The following is a 21,507-nucleotide window of genomic DNA, read 5'->3' as shown; positions in this document are numbered from 1 at the left end:
AACATATGCTCCATAACTCCAAAATGTATTGGAGATGGAAAAGCATTCTATATACTGTACTAAAGTTTAGAGTTTATGATTTTTCTATTTCTGTTTATAAGTTTATTAAAATGGATGATATTTCCGAAATAAACAGAAATTAATTGATTAGCAATAGTTCACACTGGTTGATGGATATGTTTGTACATACAACACGTGTTTGGTCGTCTAGAAAAATGATGTTTCTCGATCAGATAGCGGGTATTTCGGCAAATATAACAGACAGACAGTACCCAGCCCCTGCGTTTAATATGTTGCATGGATTAAGAAAATGGTTCAATAGATCAACATTTGCTCAAAATATTAAATTTCTGACATTTGAAAAATAATTTATTTTCATGAAATTGAGTTCATGAAAATGATTCTTCAAGCTCAAATGTTTGTTTTCAGTCTCAAGACATTTTTTAAACCAATAAGACGTTTATACACCAAAATCTGCATGATCTGTAGTATTTGTATGAACTAGGAGTGTAGCTCTCATACCATTAACGCCAACCATCAATAGTATTATGTTTGTCATTTTTAATGCAGTAAGTGCACATGATTATCGCAAGCAGGGCAATCCACAGAACCTCAATTACGTCAAGTGCATTTTTAATAATGTGCTTTAATATTTATCTTACGACAGAAAACCCAATAATATTTTCCTTTCTTAACATCAGTTTAGAAATTCAATTTAATGGAAACACTTGATGGTATGTCATAAAGGTTCAATGTTTACATAATTTAATTTAAGAAGATAAGATGTATCCTTAAACTTCAAAAATTAAAAAACTAATAATGCATAGTAATCTCTGCAGTTAGTAGTAACTGATTTATTTTTAGTTTAAACAAATGTCACTTATAATTCAGTCAGTAATATATAATTAAATAATTTCACATAGTGTGCACCGATTTAAACTCTTCCTTCCTCATTTGCAAGAAGTGTTCTCAAAATTGGTTCATGTGAATTTACCAACCAATTCGGGATTATTTTTCCATGGATACGCCAACTACCATATATATTAACTAAGTGTTTTTCAAAGACTATGTATTCAAGAATGTCTTTTGAAACTCTTTCACTACCAATCATCAACCTTCCAAAACGATCATAAATAGCAAGTGTCTGAAAAATAAAAATAAAAATTATTAAAATCTTGAAATAAACTTGATTTTGATTTGTCATTTTGATAAATTATAGATGATCTTTCTGATTGAAGATCAAAAGAAATAATATAATATTAGGCTATTTGTGCAAACACAAGTACACTGTAAGTTGATGTACGCCAGCAACCAATGACCTGAAGTATACTAGGGTCTGTTAGGACGGGTTGAAAATGAAAGCTTATTCTCACTATGCAGTCATGATAATTATGCTATCTGGCATAAGTTTGACCCATCTGGCATCTGGCATCTGCCATTTATGCTAGGCATAATTTTAGAAAATCTAGCATAATCTGGTATAATTTGAAAAACCCAATTTTACAGCATATTTACCACGATTTAGCATATTATCTGGCATAATTTTTTTTTTAAATTGCACAATTTGTACTAAATCTAGCATAATTTTTGTTGGCTTCTGACTTTTGTGGTACATAAAACATACATGTTCACCGCCCTCAGATGCGTTGTTTTTGTGCTATTTTGGCCGTATTTGTGTCTGGCATAATCTGGCATAATTTTTTCTGCCACCTAGCATAATTTCATTTCAACCGCTGGCCACACATGTGTGGCAATTCACTTTTGCCCTAGGCTAAAAGAAAATTGAGGCAAAAAGTTCACCAAATTTACAGGTTATTTCAGCCCATGGGCATTAATAAATCTCTCATCAGCCTACTATGTTGTATAATTAATCTCAGATAACAAGGTCGTTCAACACTAGGCCCTATTCTTCCTATCCTTTGTACATGCATGCTTCACAGGCCATGTAGACAAGTTCTATTTCCTCTGAAATATGATGCAAGAAGCATTTTTGGGTAGAAGCTGGGATCCACTTGATTTAGGATATTTCAACCTCGCTGATTACGAATATGGCGGATCCCAAGCGAAATTCGGCCATCTAAGCCCTGAATTTGCATAATTAAAAATGGCGGCCATTTTTTATAATTACCCTATATCTCGAGAACCACTAGTCACAGATAATTAATTTTGGTGTCAAAATGTTTTAAATATATATTTTTATATTCACTTTAATGACACATTTTCTCAAAAAATGGATGCAAGTCTTATTTCTTACATTTTGACCTTTGAACTGGATTTATCGTATCTCAGTAAACCAATAATCGGAGAGACACGAAATAGGGCTCAAATTGTTCAGAAACTATATATTCTTATTTATTATAATGAAATGTTTTTACAAAAAATGGCTGATTCTACAACTATTGACCTTTGAACTATTAGTCAAATATAATATTTAATAATATAATAATAATATAACTTTGAAAATTGTGGTCTTGTGAATTTTTTTTTCTTTTTAAATTGTTTAAAACATGTGTGTTTCTACCCAGTCCAATGGCACATTTTGTACAATAATGGCCGATAGTATGGTTATTGACCTTTAAACTACAGCATAGGCCTACTGTATACTGAATATAATATAATTGCACAACTATGAAATTATTTATACACAATAATAATTAGTAAAATTATAAAATTCACTGCCATCAAATATGATGTGTTATGATTTATATAGATTTAAAAAAAAATTGAACACGCAAGTTACATTTGTTGAAATTTGAAATTACCTGCCATCAATATGATGGAGTATGATTATAGATTTTTTTTAATGTGAATATGTCAGCTACATATGGAAATTACCTGCCATCAATATGATGGATTATGATTATAGATTTAAAAAAGAATTTGAACACATAAGCTACATTTGAAAATTACCTGCCATCAATATGATGGATTATGATTATAGATTTAAAAAAAGAATTTGAACACGTCAGCTACATTCGGAAATTTGGAAATTACCTGCCATCAATATGATGGATTATGATTATAGAATTAAACAAGAATTTGAACACGTCAGCTACATTTGGAAATTTGGAAATTACCTGCCATCAATATGATGGATTATCATTGTATAGGTTTGAAAGAAAAGTGAACACGTAAGCTAAATTTGGAATGAACATGTTAAGGGCATCAGTTTTGATCATTCATGCAAAAGTTTCCATCATCTTTAGCGTTGTTACAGTAGCATAAAGCTGTACATGGTAGTTTTGACTTTTTGCACCTACATCTATATGTCTAACGAAGCAGTAGGAATAGCTTCATTTTTCAGAAGCACTGGTTGAAGTTTACCATTAGATAGCTCCCACCCAAAATCTGTTGGTGATGGCAAATGCTGGATACAGCTTTTTTCAATACGAGTGCTTGGAAGTGGGCTATTTTTATATGCTGGTGCACTGCATCGCTTGTTGGAGGTAATGCCTCTGGTTTTGTTTTTAAAAAAAAATAAAAAATAAAAAAAATTACATTTTTTACAGGTAAATACATTTTTTTTCAATCCAATTTTTGATCAAAGTAGATAACTATTATGTTACATTAAAATGGAATATTCAACAAAATTTTTTTAAGAATTATTTTTTCAGAGGGACAATACATCTTTTAGATCATAGGAGTAGGCCTAGCCATCGGCAAGGATTTGATCGTCAAAAGGCATTCGTTGATCGTAAGGAAAACAGTAAACAACAACCAAAACAGTGTGGTAGACAGGAGATGGAAAATCAATACACAGGGACATTGGGGACAACGCAGGGGCTGTGGCAAATTCAAATATAGATGAAATTACAAACAATTTTATTTAAAATGTATACATTGGCTTCAATAATGAATAATAATAATGATTAAAAATGTGAAATATAAGTTGATTTTAATAATTTAAGTGGCCCACTATAAATACCAGCATGCATTGCGTAGAAATTATTATTTTCGTGTTGCTTTTGTGATGCAAAACTTTTAATCAATTGTGAAGGCAAAACGAATGGAAGAACTTTAAAATGGTCAGTGTGTCGTATCTTCCCCAATTTGTATTCGACGTGATCTACTTAGGTAGTGCAATGTTTTTCTCTATCGTAATAACCATAAAATATACATTTAAGACAAGGAATGACCTGATTTGTATTAATGTTTTTTGCAGAACTTTTGATCAATTGTGAAGGCAAACAAATAAGAACCTTAAAATTTTCAGCGTGTCGTATCTTCCCCAATTTGTATTAATGTATTCTGCTAAAAAAAAAGAGACAATACAGCAACTAGACAATACCAGGCTAGGTTTATAGCTAGCATAGGATGTTCACACTTTACCAGCTATGCCTACAAAACTAAGCCTAGCTAGGTTAGGACTAAGCCTAGCTAGGTTAGGCCTAAAACTATCCACGAGAGGAGATTCGACGTGATCTACTTAGGTATGACCTGGTTTGTATTAATGTTTTTAAAGTAAAACAATATGCATTATATTACAAAACGTCAATAATTTTCTTTAAAATAAAAAAACAGCAGGAAAAATAACAGATGGAGATAGGCATGTGAATGTAAAAGTTACGCACAATTTAACATAGCCCAAAGATGTTGTTGCGCAATTTGAATCTGCACAATAACGTTATATAATTTTAATTGAATTTTTTTTACTTGCATTTCATTTTTATAAATATATGTAACAGATTTACCAATGAGCTTTGATTTGATCAATAATGAAAATACATTGATTGAGTATTTTGATACAATTTGCACACAAAAATTCTAAAAGCTAAATTGTCTAAATCTTGCATAACACAAAAATGCCCTTTATATAAATGTAGAACATTTTAACTAGGCCTATATGCCTAAACTTACTTGGTTGAAGACATTTATTTGCACATTTGTAGAATGCACATTTCATGTCAAAACTGATCATTTTTACATTTAGCGACATTTGCACATTAGTGGATTATGAACGTCGACACAGATTTGCACATTTCACAGCTCAACAAGGGTTTTAAAATCTTTGGAAGGATAATAATGATATAGGTTTAGTGTTTTACCTGTTTTGTGTGCATTCTTACAGTAACTTGACCATACAAGTTTCCCTTTGACAGCATGTCTGTTGTTCGAACGTGTACAACTTTTGGTTTCTCAATTGATTCCATTAAGTTCCAGCGAATTGTTTTGTACCTGAAGCCTGAAATCATGTCCTAAATTAAGAATTGAGACATGTTATAATAACCCATAACAACAGAAAAACTATTATAGTAAACAGTAATATTATACTGATCACTCATGTTTCCAGAAGCGAGATAATTGATTAAATTTAATTGAATGTTCAATTCAAAGTCAACAGTCAACAGAAAGACCTGTTTGGGGAGACAAAATAAGATCTATATAATTATATATATATACACAATTTGCATTAAATTGTCTATTTTCAAGAGCATTATTTTTAAGATTGACATGCATGTGTGTCATTATTTTGCATTTGAAGTTCATGAAAATTAATAGAATTGAACACCAAAAATATGCAGAACATAAATCATGGGGAAAAAATGGTCCTTCTATACTTGCATGTGGTGCGCGATGCAAAACGCAAAAAAAATTCTGAATTTTGAAATTGTCAAAATGATCTGAAACATGAGAAAAGTTTAGAAGATCAGAAATTGATATTAGCATATTTAATTTTTAAATGCGCATGTGCACGTAATTACTGTACCTTTAATCTACAAGATGGTGACACTTGATATGAATTATAATTTTATTAATTTGTAATAAAAAAGTTTTTTGGTTTTTAAATTATGATAAATCATATAAATTAAGCATAAATAATGTTGCACAACTTCCCATAAGGTTCTATATATTGACCAGGTTACAACAAGTTTTAAAGATACGTAACCAAACAAAATTGTAGAAAAAAAAATAAAAAAATATCTGACGTAATTTGTACTTCATACAAATTTTAATATACAGCCATGACCACGCCCTGGTATACATAAAATGAATTAAAAATCAATATATTCCATGTTTAATAAGTATATTACTGCTAGGCTCATGAGCAACAGAAAATCTCTAGTCAGCCTTTATAATGATCAAAATAAGATTACAGACCGCCGCGCAACTTAATGCACCAGCGTATAAAACATTTATAGAATGTTGACCTTTGATATGGAGTATACCAATGAAAATTGTTTGTTGGGTTTGACTTAAATGATTAGTTATACGAAAGCATAAAACTGTATGCTTTGAAAAATTAAGGAACCTAGAAAATAATTTGACACTCTGTAATGACAATTGGACACTATTATCTTTTATTATTTGGTGGTCTTAAGACCTCACTATAAACTTGTAGGTACTTTAGTATACAATACATAGGTGGCATTATGTTACTTTTGGGAAGGAGCTTTTTAAAATTTGTTAGTAAAATTATTTGATTAATCTTGGTAATTTCATCACAAAACTTAAAAACATATAGTATAAAGTGTGCTTCAGTTTCGAATTCAGATGAATTAGTTTATGTACTTAGTTTCAGTTTTTATATTACTCTTTCCATTATTAGCTTAACTGATATCTTGTCTCTTAAACATTCAAATTTAAGATTGTTCTAAAATTATATGATGTACAATTTCCAATAAAAGCTATCTTCTTGCTACACAGCATTTTTTTCAATGGAGCCATAAATCAAAAGAGACATGTAAACTAGGAAATTGCAGTAATAAAGAAAGATTGCACAATTAATGTTATCAATAACAACGCTGGCAACCTACCTACATAGTGACCAAAAGAAAAATGATCAAAACAAATCTTTGTTTTTATTTTCTTCTAGTTCCAAGCAAAAGTATATTAAAAGACTAATAATGATAAGATAATTTTGATAATATTTGAGGGTGAGTGAGCAAAGACAATGGTTCTCTGAATGTGTAATAATGGCTCAGGTAAACCCCTACAGGTTGTAGAAGGATGTTCTGGCAACCGTTTTTCGGCAACTGGTTTTGGCCCATTTTCATTGTTTTTAAATGCTTTTATGAGATATTCAGTTTATAAATACACTGGATATTTATTGGTCAAATAAACCTAATAAAGCATGAATCTCTGTACATCACCTGATGAGTGTAGCCAGCTTAGCTGGTCATATGAAACAAATTTGTACCATGAAGTAACCAAGTTTTTATTTTATTGTATATATTATTTATATAAATCATACTGTAAATTATAGAAACAGTGCTCATATTCGGAACATGATCTAATAATCGCGTCAAGCATAGCTCATTGGTATAAGTTCCGTATTTTTAGTCTCGCTTACAGGGCGAGTATCATACCACTAGACCACAGAGCCATATGGTATTTTCACAGATTTTCACCCACCAGATACATTCTCTCATACAACAAAGCGAGAGGTCAATCAATTATTACTTTCGTAGGGAGAAATCAGGTAATGACCTAAAATGCCCCAGATATGTTGTAGCCAACAGTTTAACATTGTATCGCATGGAACACCTTAGAATGGTTTCAAGAGGGTTGGAAACGCTGGAAAACATACGAAACAGATATTTAAGCCAAAAAGTGAATTTTATGATTTTATTTAAAAGACCTGTGACGTCACAAAGAATGCCATCTTCGGTATGTCTTCGGAAGCAACGTCTTCGGAAGTATTGGGATGCTCGGAAATGTCACCCAAACAAAGTTCAAAGTTCAAGAAAAGATGTCAACCCTGTTCTGATTGGTCGGTTAAAATGCTTACATATAATGTATGTTTTATGTCATCAGCATACATAGGTGCAAAAATGTGGAATGAAATTAATGATGATCTTAAAAATTACCAAACCATTTCTTTATTTAAAAAACAGATTATGACAACTTTGTAAAGATATAATGTGTATTTTAATGGAAACAATAGGGAGGTTTCGCAACCTTACGAATACGATAACAAAAACGTCACATCACATCATCTTTTCCTCTTCTTCTTCCATCCGGACACTATTGAGTAAAAAGTGTGACTACTCCTCCCTTATTCGTTGTAGTATTGAGCTGGGATTTGGCATGAATATACTACAGGGGCATGTCCTCAAATATATAGATTTTTGAATTTCAAACCGGATGCAGCCATATCACGTCTCGAAGATGGTATTTGGTAGCAAGGTTATTGATGTGTATGTGTGACATTACATCCGGTCTTTACCGGCTGTGCCCCGAGTATCGCACATTCGTGCTTGTTAATCTATTCAGTAGTTATTTTTAACAGTAGTGGCGCCAGGATTTGCCCAATGTGGGGGGGGGGGGGATGTACGCGCAAAACAGCGGGTGGGTTTGGGAGCCTAAAAAAATTTTGGAAAAAAAGATGCTTACACACTGTTTAATAGGCTAGAGCAACTGCTTCCATCACATTTAATAACATTGTCACATAATGTAAATTTAAATAAATCCTTCCTAAATACTCTACGGATCTTTTTCGACGAACTAATAAACAAACATTGATCGAAAAACACTTCAACGAAATGAATATTTGGTAATGCGGCACTCCGAAAATGCCTCGATAGTAAGTGCATGTGTTTAGTGTACGACTGTGCTTTGGTGGTCTGTTAACCTCAGATATATACCCTATAGCCGGGTGAATAACTCAATGTAATTTAGTATACACTGATTGCCGTAATCGCCGTGTCTATAACACAAATCAATAAAATGCCAAACACGCCACACACGTTTTTTCGGCCGTGTACAAGACATTTCATGTTTATGTTATTTCTATGAAATAATAATAAAAGAACACCATGTTTCTCGTTTATTTTTATCGTTTATACTGCATACCATTATTATATAAAAAACCTTCATACGCGAGAAAAAAGTTCACCAAAGGTTATATTTCCTCAGAAAGCTAAATAAATTTAATAGCTGTAGTACTTCTGAAATTATTCTATGAAACAGTTATTCAATCAGTATAATAGTTATCTCTTTCATTGCCTGGTTCGGTAATTTAAATGAAACACACAAGGTCTCATTAGAATTAGATAGCATCAAATATAATTGGTTGTACGGTTAATGATTTAAAATATCTTTATGAAAAACAGGTCGTAAATAAATTAAGTGAAATTTTAGAAGACTAGATGGTACGCTCGCTTCGCTCGCGTACCATCTAATTCGTGTCCACAGATGGTTCTCGAATACATAGTAATTTCAGCGTAAAAAAACTGGCGATTTCAAATGTACGTACGGCAGGACTATAAAACATTGTCTTTTACAGAAACAAATAAGTAGACACAATGATTTATGTAGTCAACCTAAATTAGCACCTAGAAATGAGTCGACATTTATTATTTGGACTCATTTAAACAAACCGAACTTTGTTAAATTATTCTTTATATTTCTTTATTATCCAATCATTAACGAAATATTTTTTTTATAGGCCTATAAATAATATACCACTAAATAGAGTAAAACATTTCCGATTTAATACTTTATTAAATCTGTCACTGTCTCATGGTCGATTGAAATAGTAAAGTACATTTAATAAGGACCACGAGGACCACTAATACGTTTATATTTTTGTAATTATTAATTAATACAAACGTTGAGAAACAACTGACGGTAATAAAGTATTATATTATTATGTGTTTATAATCTAAAAGTAGGGGCTACCCACACTCAGCACAGTGATAAAGTTTATTAGTATATTTGTTTATATATATCTAACAGTACCAACACACTTTTGATTCAAATGGCGATCAAAAGTGGTTAATACCTATTTGCAGTATTGTATAGCATTACAATACTATTTCTGTTTATTCTCCAAGGGTCTATAAATTTACCTACTTGTGTTAAACCATGGAGGTATGCAATAATTTGGAATGTTCCATTCATTGCAAATCAATACATTTCTATAAACGTATATTAAAATATCAAAATAGTATTTTTTTAAGAAAATCGGCCTGTCTTCAACATTATGATGGTGTACTCTAGCTGTTCAACCGGTTTTCAGCTAATAAAAACAATTATCGTAGGAGGAGATAGGAAAATGCGAAGCCTCCTCGCATTTTTGTGGCGGGTATTTTTCAAGATGGACATACCACGATCGGAAAACAACCCTATTTGGGGCAAATCGTTGAACCTAAATTCGTTTTAATCGTCAATAACTAATTATCTAACTTAATTTAATTAGTAAACAGGGTTACATCAGGTGGTTAAAATCAGTACCGAAAGTACGTACCAACTTTATATACCATCGAGTAAACATTCTAGAAATAACACGCGATTTACCGAATTTTGCCCTTACGTAAATTTATATATAGATAAGAAACATCCATTACATATGAGATTTTAATATACAAGCCATTGGCTCCTAGAGCTAATACGTCAAGAAAACGACTGTCATTTGTACCAAATTCCATGCATATTTTTAACTCAAAGATTGTTAGATCATAATATCACACATGCAATATATATTTTTTAAAAGATTTACAGGTTTTTAAATGGGAATATAACTTTTAACCTAAATATAACATATTATTTTTATGTGGGATTGATGGATGTTTTAATGAATGGTTTTAATTGTAATTTTGTTCTATGTATGATGTACAGTAATTGAATGTTTTACCATATTTTCTGTTGAGGAAAACAATTTTTCCATGTACACTTTTTATATATGGAAAGACTAAAGATTTGATTCAAATCGGTGGCATATGCTCATACTCATAAGATTACAAATACGAACAACAAACGGATACAATGGGATCATGTCCGGGAACAATAAAATAATAACTAGATTTGAACTTGTCACTTTGACGAGTTAGTTATCCGCACGAAAAACGCCACATGCACGTCATACGTTGGAATATTGCACACTGATAAAGATTATGGCATTATGACCTGAACTGAAGAATATGATTATGTTGTTATTGCTGAATTCTGTTATTTTGTGTCATATAGTACACAGTATAATCTGTATACATATCACATACAGTGTAGAATAGGTGAAATAACGGGACCCGCTATTTATTCCAATTTTTAACATGTTGACGGTTTCAAAATGAAACGCGAAGGTAGCAATTTCGGAAGGATATTATCTCAGCAACAAGATATTAACGTATAGAAGAAATTTGAATACGTAAAATATAGATGCGCGATCTTATAAATGTGATGAACTATGACGCAAAAGATGAAAATACGATTCTTTTTAATCAACTGGCCATATGATGACGTCAAAACGTCGGATTGGAAAAATGTTTACATGAATTCGTATCTACAATACAATAGCTTCCAGAAAACGTTTTAATCATGATTATCGCTTTTTATTCTGACGAGCTATAACAGATTGAAAGTTACTGTAAAGATGAAAATAAGTGACCCACGTAATTTACATTTTTATTTAGACATGATGATGTCATAAAAATTAAAATATTATTTACTCATGCGGAAGATAATTGATTGACCTAGACAATATCAAAATCGAGGTGAAACTGGAAAACGTATAAGTGGAGATACGCTCTATTAAATGTGATGCGCTATGATAAAAGATACAAAAATCCTATATTTTATATTCGAGTGGCCATACGATGACGTCATAATGTCCGGTTAGCCATATTAATGTATGATCCGATATCTACAACTCATCAACTTCCAGAATATGTAATAAAAACAACTTTCACCGTTTAGTTTAGAAACTACGACTGTTTAAAAAAAGGCATAATTTTGACAAGTTTTGACAAATTTTTGAACTTTTTTATCTAAAACGCACTTAAATTATCCAATTCGACGTGCCCGTATGACGTAATTTTAAGTCGAAATTGTTTTAATTACTAGAAAAGGCTGGAAAAATATAAATCATTTGAAAAAATTATGATAAAACGCCACGTGCGTCAAAATTTGCGGGCACGTGGAATTTTTTGACATGCTCAAAATGACATGAAACGCGTAGAAAGTTGATTAGAAATTGATTTTTCGCATTTTGAAATTTTAAACGCGCGTGCGCGCGTAACTTCGTGTGAAACATGCCATTTTTTTTCCACAGTCACTTAGCGCAAGACATAAATTAAACTTTTGCTAAGTTTCAAATTAAAATGTTATATGGTTTTCGATCTATGTTAAAAACGCAAAATTCATAAAAACGCGCGTAAGTCATGTTGCGCAACGTCATTCACAATAGCAGGTGCACAACTTTTTTGTGACATAAATGGTTAATATAGCACAATAAACATGCGCAGAGTCGAATAATGGGTTCTGCGCATGTCAATTATGCTATAGTAACCAGTTTTATCGAAAAATAAAAACGTCGAAATTTGGCCGTTTTTGGATAAAATCCTGTACTATAGTACAGGGAAATTTTCGGCACGTGAATGCCCACATGTTGACAAAGTTATGAAATGTTATGTTTACACGTTTTAGAGATACCCTCTGCACAAAAATGACAGAAAGAAAGAAGAATACAGAAAAAAAAGATGAAACAGGACAGTTACAAGGAGTTATCCGCTGAATGCGGATAACTAATAGTACAGAAAAAAATATTGATCCCATACAATAAAAAGGAGTTATCCGCCAAGTGCGGATTAACTAACTAGACATGAAACTCGTCACTTTGACGAGTTAGTTATCCGCACGACAGACGCCACGTGCACGTCATACGTTATCGCTATGTTAAAAACTATAATAAGAGGTGGTCCTGTATTTTCGCCTATGCTAAAATGTATTATAATTATACAGTGTACTAGAGGGTGAGCTCGCTTCGCTCGCTCCCCCTCTAGGAAGTGTAGACGATGGTTTTCGGAATGATAATGTTCTCCTTATACGTTTTCTGTCGGTTACCATTATTGAAAATGCTTGACATTCGTAAAACTAAACTACTTTGTTTCACAGTGTTTTAGATGATAAAATAACATTTTAAAGTACAGTTTTTATTGTTTGGTAGGGCCCTTTGGGGAGGTGGAGGTCATTTGAGGGAGGTGCTTATTCGAGGGATATATGTTAAATTTTGTAGTTTTAATAATATGGTAACATTTATAATCAAATGAAATCCTCTAATAGATATGAAAAGTGCTAAAAAAGAATAACAAATGCTTGGTAAATTGTAGATAACAGTGCGGTGAATTCTACTACAAATAGTACCGTATAATTGTGTTGTTATAAATATGTGGATGGACGTTTATTAGATAGTTGGGTGGGGGGGGGGGGTTTATTATCCAAAGTGATGTTTTATTGGAGAGGCGTTTATTCAAATGAATACCATCCTAATAATTATTAATACATTATTTACAGGATTCGTACACCTGTGAGCTAGTAAAATTCCAGGACATTTCAAGGACATTCAATGTCAACATTTTAAAATTTCAAGGACATTATTATACCTAAATATTAAGTTCAACAGATTAATAAAAAAAAATGAATTCGTAGTTACGATGTTTTTCAGATATTCAAGTACTAACTGTAGCCACTAAAAAAACATACAGTACTGAAAACATAGGCGTGGGAAATCGAGTAAAATGACACGTAACGGTAGTAAAGCGTAAAGAGTTGTAACAACTCCCTGGTAAAGCCTTTGTGGAACCGCGCCAGACTTCCGCGCCTATCGAGGGTAGTCACGGCGTGTATTGAACAAAGGCTGATGTTTCCATAGTCACTGCACTGTCGACGATATTTGGTAATTTGATACTACTATAGGATGACGTTCTACAATTCGTTCGGAATTCGGAGTTTAAATGCCGTTTCTGTATATCGTATGTTTTTTTTAGAAGGTATAAATAAAAGAAATCAAACCATATTCTAATTCACTCTGAACTTTATTCAAAACGATCTTAAACACATGAGATTTTTACATTGTTTATTTTTTACAACTTAGCAATTTCTGCTAATTTAATCTACACAATAGCCTAGCTATTTTTGATTTCCTCTAATTTATGTCTAATGTCTTCCTCTAGTTGAGCTAATTGCTCTTTTTTTTCAGAAGCGGTTCTACGCAAGCTATTAGCTTTGGCAATGAGGGTAAGACTACCTTTACTTTCAGCTTGATCGGAAAACTTTGCAGACGATTTTTCTAAACCCATAATATCAGCAATACATCTTTTTTTGGCTTTTTTTAAGTTATCTAACTCATCGATCGTCGATTTTCTCTTAATAGCCTTTGAAGATTCTGCCGCTTTACGTTTTTCATTATCAAGATGGAGATTATAGCGTTGCCTAGCCCCACTCACAGAAGTAATTAATTGGGGCGTTATCTTTACAGACAAAACACCACCAACTGAAGCTATGTGACCGCATACAACGCGCTTCGAAACATATGTACTCTCTGACATATTGACAGCCGCTACCTCCTTGTTTACACTAAAACCTCTCTCAACAGTCGCCTGGCCATGGGAAAGCATTAGAATCAATTTTACTACCCCCCAGAATGCGTGATACTTAGTGGTTTTGCTAAGGCGGTCATAGTAAAATTCGTCAATTCTACATTTAGGATCGTATTCAGTGAAATCTGATAAATTATTTAACACAACAAAATCATAGAATTCGTTTGCCTGATTAACAATTTCATCACACATGTCATGGTTGATTTTTTGGTTGTTTGCTAATATTTTTAATACAGCCTTTAGTCTACCAACATTAAGAGATCGCGCATTACCACTTAAACAAAAATTTCTTGGATCGAGAAATTTCGCTTTTTGAACGATTCTGAAACCAAGTGGGCATTTAGATAGCACTTTCTTAACAATTGTAAGAACCATGGTCTTGCACTCATTTTTAAACCTGAGTTCTTGTAACTCGGACACCTTCTTTTTCTTGATCAACTCCTTTATATGCTCTGAAGCTAATATTCCACAGTCTACTTTGTTAGCAAGTAAATGGTTTTTCGTTTCATCTATATTAAAGTTAGTGAAACTTTGGCCATTCACGAGCCCGGAAAGGACGTCTGGTTTAATGACCAATCTCAATAGCCCTCTCAAACATGCCACTAGATCTTTCTCAAGAAACGGTATCATTGGTTGATCTGTTTGATATTTTTTAAGAAACGTTTCCATTTGTGTGGCCACCATCACAAAAAAGTGCATTCTGGGCACCGTAAATAAGTCTACTGAAGCAGCCTTCAGAGTGTCATACGACTTTGTTTTTGGGTCATTTATTTTCTTTTCGGTCACCTGCTTGATGTACGTTTTAAGGTGCGGAAAAACACTGAGAAACCGCTTCGCAACTGCAGCATTCTCCACCCATCTGTGTTTACAAAACTTAAGGCCAAACACATGTGTGCCAGTAGCGTTCTCAAAATCTTCCCGACGAGCAGGGGTGTCTTTGAACAGTATTTGTAAACTAGACAGTATGTCGTAGACCTTCCAATCAATTGACTGCACACCACTTTGAAACCCATTGTGCATTACATGAAGGCCACACGACCCAATGTTGAGAACTGATGTATTGTAATTCGTCTTTATATCGGCAGAGAGAAGTTTATAAAACTTCCAATTGACGTTTGGACCCTCCATACCGATTTGAAGTAATTTTGGGAGATTTAGTTTGTCTGCACATATCTTAAAATCGGTGACGACTTTCTCAGCAGTAGCATGACCCATGAATGTACTATCAAAGAATCTAGTTTCCACGTGGTTGTTAGCCCAAAATCGGACATGGATATCCATTTGCTTTAGTTGTGTGTGTACCTTTGTTTAGACTTTCATCAAATAGTAGAACGTAATCTGACTCATCCGTAACACGTTTCAGAAGTAATGACCTAAAATGAACAAAACTTAGACTAAAAACATTTGTTTTTCATACTCACCAGGCTATTACTCAATACAGAAATGCCTATTACAATTATTTATCTAATCTAAATTGTAGGCCTATATCAATCGATATCAAACAAAACTTACCTAAAATATGGCGCTAACCCATAATTAACAACATAAGCAGACTTTTTTTCACCACAACTAAATTTTGCAGCTATTCCACTATCTGGAAACATCGCCTGGAATACTTCATTTATTTCATCCATCGACTTGTTCGAATAGTGCCGGTTAGTCATGAATAAGGCCCACAATATTTCTGCTTTACGAATCTCCTCACTACTACTGAAATACTGCATCGTCGCCGGGCCACTTGGGTTCGTACGTTTCGGTATACTATTATCAACACTAGTTCCTGGTATGTCTTGTTGTTCAATAATACTGGTGATGGTACTATTAGATTTACTGGTGGATGTTGTTGGGTTGGACTTACTAAAAAATTGATTAACTTCTTGCGTCGTATTGTTAAACCTCAACTCCATTTGTTGTTTATGCTTTTTTCCGTTTTGATGAGATATTAACGCCGACCGTCCCATGTTGGAGGTATCTAATGTTTTTCTACATAGTTTACACTTTGCCTCCGTTTTTATTGACGCACGGTTAATCCACGGGGAAAATTTGCTATCAAAAAGCCAGGCATGTTGGATAGATTTCCACTGACGAGAAACGCACGATAAAAAACTCATCGGCAGCCATATAGAGACCGCTAATATACGCGCTTGCGGTGTGAGAGAGCCTCGCTGAGAGAGGTCACTATACTCGCATTCTATTTATAGCTTATCAGAGGCTATAAATAGAATGCGAGTATAGTCACTAATTAAAGTGTAATGCTATGCATGTTTGCAATATTACATTCGTTAAATTAATGTTTAAACAAAATCGGAACACAAAAAGGGCCAAGTATTTATTTCAATAGTAATAGCTATTATGCAATAATGTACTGTGGGGAAACAAAAGAATAGTTGGGCAAAGTTTTTTCAAGGTGATTGTCATCTGAACATCACTGGCCAGTGGCGTTCTGCAGTCAACAACCAACCTGATAAGAAAGCCTATTTCATGTACGAGCATTTATCGGCGGCGGAAAAGTCGGCACGTACAAACGTTGTTATCTTCCATGTACTTTCATACTTAATACTTTTATTGTTCAGTGTTTTCAAAACTTTATTAAAAAGAATTCATATAACTTTATTGTATTTTAACAATTTTCAGGACATTCAAGGACAAATGCCAATTTCAAGGACTTTCCAGTACTTGAAAAAAGAGATTTATTTTTCCATGACTTTCAAGGAATTTAAGGACGCGTACGAACCCTGTATTTAATTTAATCATCTTTTGAAACTAACTGCCGTGACAGAGTGGGCCCAAGAAAGAAGACATTATGGTACGGCTTGCAACATGGGCAGACATCTCGGTCCTAACGGGACACAGGAAGATAGCTGAGTTTTATTGAGTAAGCTGCAGGAATAACTGTAGGCTATCTTCCTGTGTTCGGGATTTCACTCGAAAAATGTCTTATCATCAAATCTCCCTATGTAATTTTATAATACTATTCCCCACAATATATTCTGATTCTTTATGGCGTATATTTAATTTGATCTTTATTAATTTGCAGTATAATTCCTATTATTTAACTACTGTACCTTCACACACGCGCGTTATGTTTTAAAATAAACAAAAAACTGAAATGGCTATGATTAATGGCCAACTTAAGCTCCAGTCCTACTATATCTGATTTTTTTTTCGTCTTCCAAAGGGACACTGTATTGATTGATGGAAAGTGCCTGTTTCCAGTCACCTTTAGGGTCAAATCTATTATTTTAACTGCTCCCTTGTGTATATAAAAGAGAGAAAATATTTGTTGCAAGGTGAACTTATGTTAAACCCGGAAATTACTTTGACTGGGAAGAATTGAAATTGAGATGAAAATCTAATGTTGAAATCATAAATTGTGTTAAAAAACTCTTTATAATATCTTCCTAAGATAGAAATATGGAACAATAGCGTCGCTGTGAACACTAATGTTATCAAATCTACGTTTCGCGGTACATCTCAGATAGATAAGGTAGGTATCCAAGGCAGAGATTTGTACCGAAGTTTTTGCATTGTGCTCGCCTATGTCAGAATTAACCATAATTTATATATAGATACTGTGTATACAATTACAAGGAAACATTAATTCTACATGATACAGAGGGCGGCAAACAACAATTTGCTCACATCAGAGGCTATGCTGGTGTACATTGTACTACTGTATATTATATGACATATTAACTAAATTACGGGACATGCCTTTAATTCAAATATTTAACATGATGACGTCATCAAAATAAAACACAAAAGATAGCAATTTCTGAAGAAAATTATCTCAGTAACAACATATTAACGTGTAGAAGAAATTTGAATACGTAAAATGTTGGTGCGCGCACATTTAAATGTGATGAACTCTGACGCAGACGATGAAAATTTGACCTTTTTAATTAAACTTGTCATATGATGACATCACAACATCTGATTGGCGAAAAGTTCACATGATTTCGTATCTACAACCCAATAGCTTCCAGAAAACTGTTTTAAACGTGATTATCACATTTTATTCTTACAAGCTATTACAGATTAAAATTTACTGTAAAGATGAAATTAATGACCCACGTAATTAAAATTTTTAGGCATGATGACGTCATAAAAATAAAAATATTTTTATCTCATGCGAAAGAAAGTTGATTGACCTAGAAAAAATTAAAATGTAGGAGAAAAAGGAATACAGATAAGCGTGTTGCGCTCCATTGAATGTGATGAGCAATAACGAAAGAGACAAAAATCCTATATTTTACATTCGTGTGGCCATACGATGACTTATCCGCACGACAAACGCCACACGCACGTCATACGTTGGAATTTTGCACACGGAAAAAGATTATGGCATTATGACCTGAACTGAAGAATATCATATGCTGTTAGTGCTGAATTCTGTCAATTTTGTGTCATATAGTATATACAGTGCAAACGGTATAATCTGTATACATGTTACATACAGTGTAGAATAGGTGACATTACGAGATTCTTATTTTTAACATGGCGACTGTATCAAAATGAAACACTAAGATAGCAATTTCGGAAGGACATTATCTCAGCAACCATATATTAACGTGTAGAAGAAATTTGAATACGTAGAATATGACAGAAAGAAAGAAGAATACAGAAAAAAAAGATGATGAAACAGGACAGTTACAAGGAGTTATCCGCTGAATGCGGATAACTAACTAGATTTGAACTCGTCACTTTGACGAGTTCGGGTTATCCGCGCAAACGCAACATGCACATACGTTTATATATGAACGCCGACAATTATTATGCCATCCTATGACATGATTTAAATATGTTTACAGTGCTGAATTGTACCTATTATGTAGCTTACAGCATATTACAGTATTTACAGAAGAAACTGTATTTGTTATATACAGTGTAGCATAGACGAAATTACGAGACCATCTTTTAAATCCAATTATCAACACGATGACATCATCAAATTGACAAATAAAGATAATAATTTTAGAAGATAATTAGTCCATGGGCTGGAGGGGGGTTACCGTGCACACCCCCCCCCCCCCCACAGTTAAACTTCTTTGGTATCATTTTCTTCCCACGGACATATAGACTGAAAAAATCGATGTTAACAAGAAAAATATAGGGATGCATTGTATGTACTTGCGTCATTTGTAATGATCATCAGTGTTTTATCTTCAAATATTTTTTGGGGTAGGGGGGTAACATTTATCCTAATAACCCAAGAATCCAACATCTAATTAGTTATCCGCATTGAGCGGATAACTCCTTGTAACTGTCCTGTTTCATCATCTTTTTTTTTTTTTTCTGTATTCTTCTTTCTTTCTGTCATTTTTGTGTCTCGCGTAACTCAAAAACGTGTAAACATAACATTTCATAACTTTGTCAACATGTGGGTATTTACGTGAAATTGTGCACCTCCTATTTTTGAATGACGTCAGAATTGCGCAACATGAATTACGCGCGTTTTTCCGAATTTCGCGTATTTAACATAGATCGAAAACCATATAACAATTTAAATTGAAACTGAAAAAAAGTTTAAGTTATATCTTGCGCTAACTGACTATGGGGAAAAAATGGCATGTTTCACACGAAGTTACGCGCGCACGCCCGTTTAAAATTTCAAATTGCGAAAAATCAATTTCTAATCAACTTTCTACGCGTTTCATGTCATTTTAAGCATGTAAAAAATTCCCACGCGCGCGCTTTTTTTTACGCGCGCGGTGCGAACGTAGCGTTGAAAACAATTTTTCTCTCGTGATTTATGTTTTCAAGCCTTTTATAGTAATTTTACCAACTTTGAAACAATTTCGACTTCAAATTACGTCATACGGGCACGTCGAATTGGATAATTTATGTGCGTTTTTGAGAAAAAAGTTCAAAAATTTGTCAAAATTATACCTTTTTTTAAACAATCATAGATTCTAAACTACGAGGTGAACTTTGTTTAAATTACATATCCAGGAAGATGATAAGTTGTAGATAAGGAATTATGCATTGATATGGCAAACCGGACATTGTGACGTCATCGTATGGCCACGCGAATATAAAATATAGGATTTTTGTATCTTTCGTCATAGCGCATCTCATTTAATAGAGCGCCTCTCTAACTAACTAACTCGTCAATGTGACGAGTTTCATGTCTAGTTAGTATTATCTTAGTAACATTGTGTAGCATACATCTTTTAAAATCTTTTAAAATTTAAATAAAATTAATCGGAAGATTATTAAGGTCAGTAGAGGTCAAAAGGTCATTGACCTTTTGCAAAATGCTAATTTTTCCCAAAATATAGATAAATTTCAATATCGTATCTACAATTTTCAATATTTTTTATCTTAATTGTGTTTTACTTGTGCTTACTGACATATTGAATAAGAAAATATATGTTAACAAGATAAAAATTGCAGTTCATTATATACAAATTGTTATTTTTTATTGTTAAAAATTGCAATAAAAATACATTTTTTGGGGTAGGGGGTAACAACAATAGCAATAACCCAAGAATCAAACATCTAATTAGTATGATCTTGGTGTCGTTGTGTAGCATTCATGTTTTTTAATCATATAAAATTTGAATAAAATTAATCGAACCATATTTAAGGCCAGTAGAGGTCAAAAGGTCACTGACCTTTTGCAAAATTGCAAATATTTGCCATAATGAGATACATTTCAATATCAAATCTCCAATTTTCAATATTTTTTATTTTAATTGTGTTTTACTTGTGTTTAGTGACATATTGAATAACAAAATATGTGTTAACATGAAAAAAATTGCACTGCATTAATACCAATTGTCATGTAATTTTGTTATTCTTCAAAATTACAATAAAAAGACATTTTTGGGGTAGGGGGTAACAATTATCCCAATAACCCAAGAATCCAACACCTAATTAGTATTATCTTGGTACCATTGTGTAGCATAGTGTACATCTTTTAAAATCTTATAAAATTTAAATAAAATTAATCGGACTATTAGTAGGGTCAGTATAGGTCAAAAGGTCATTGACCTTTTACAAAAATAGACATTTTTGCCAAAATATAGATAAATTTCAACATAGTATCTATAATTTCCAATATGTTTTATCTTAATTGTGTTTTACTTGTGCTTACTGACATATTGAATAAGAAAATATATGTTAACAAGATTAAAATTGCAGTTCATTATACACAAATTATCATTTTTAATTCTTAAAAATTGCAATA

General features: G+C 32.8%; 1 protein-coding gene across 5 annotated transcripts in view; it reads right to left on the bottom strand.

Annotated features, from left to right (window-relative positions):
• Positions 1 to 678: 678 nt before the first annotated feature.
• The window catches only part of LOC140040717 (large ribosomal subunit protein mL45-like), a 124,772-nt gene continuing 103,943 nt past the window's right edge, over positions 679 to 21,507 (bottom strand). For 3 of the 5 annotated variants that reach the window (XM_072086854.1, XM_072086858.1, XM_072086857.1), the window contains 2 exons: positions 5,046 to 5,195; positions 682 to 1,144 (listed from right to left, as the gene is read on the bottom strand). In XM_072086854.1, the coding sequence (XP_071942955.1) occupies positions 935 to 1,144; positions 5,046 to 5,195 (360 nt within the window). In that variant the 3' untranslated portion in view covers positions 682 to 934. Of the gene's footprint in view, positions 1,145 to 5,045; positions 5,196 to 21,507 lie in introns of all 5 variants that reach the window. The other 2 variants (XM_072086855.1, XM_072086856.1) reach the window with 1 other exon arrangement.

The sequence above is a fragment of the Antedon mediterranea genome, chromosome 2, assembly GCF_964355755.1.
Source record: "Antedon mediterranea chromosome 2, ecAntMedi1.1, whole genome shotgun sequence".
NCBI lineage: Eukaryota > Metazoa > Echinodermata > Crinoidea > Comatulida > Antedonidae > Antedon > Antedon mediterranea.
Note: the sequence above shows the minus strand (reverse complement) of the source record. Positions and strands in the feature narration are given on the sequence as shown.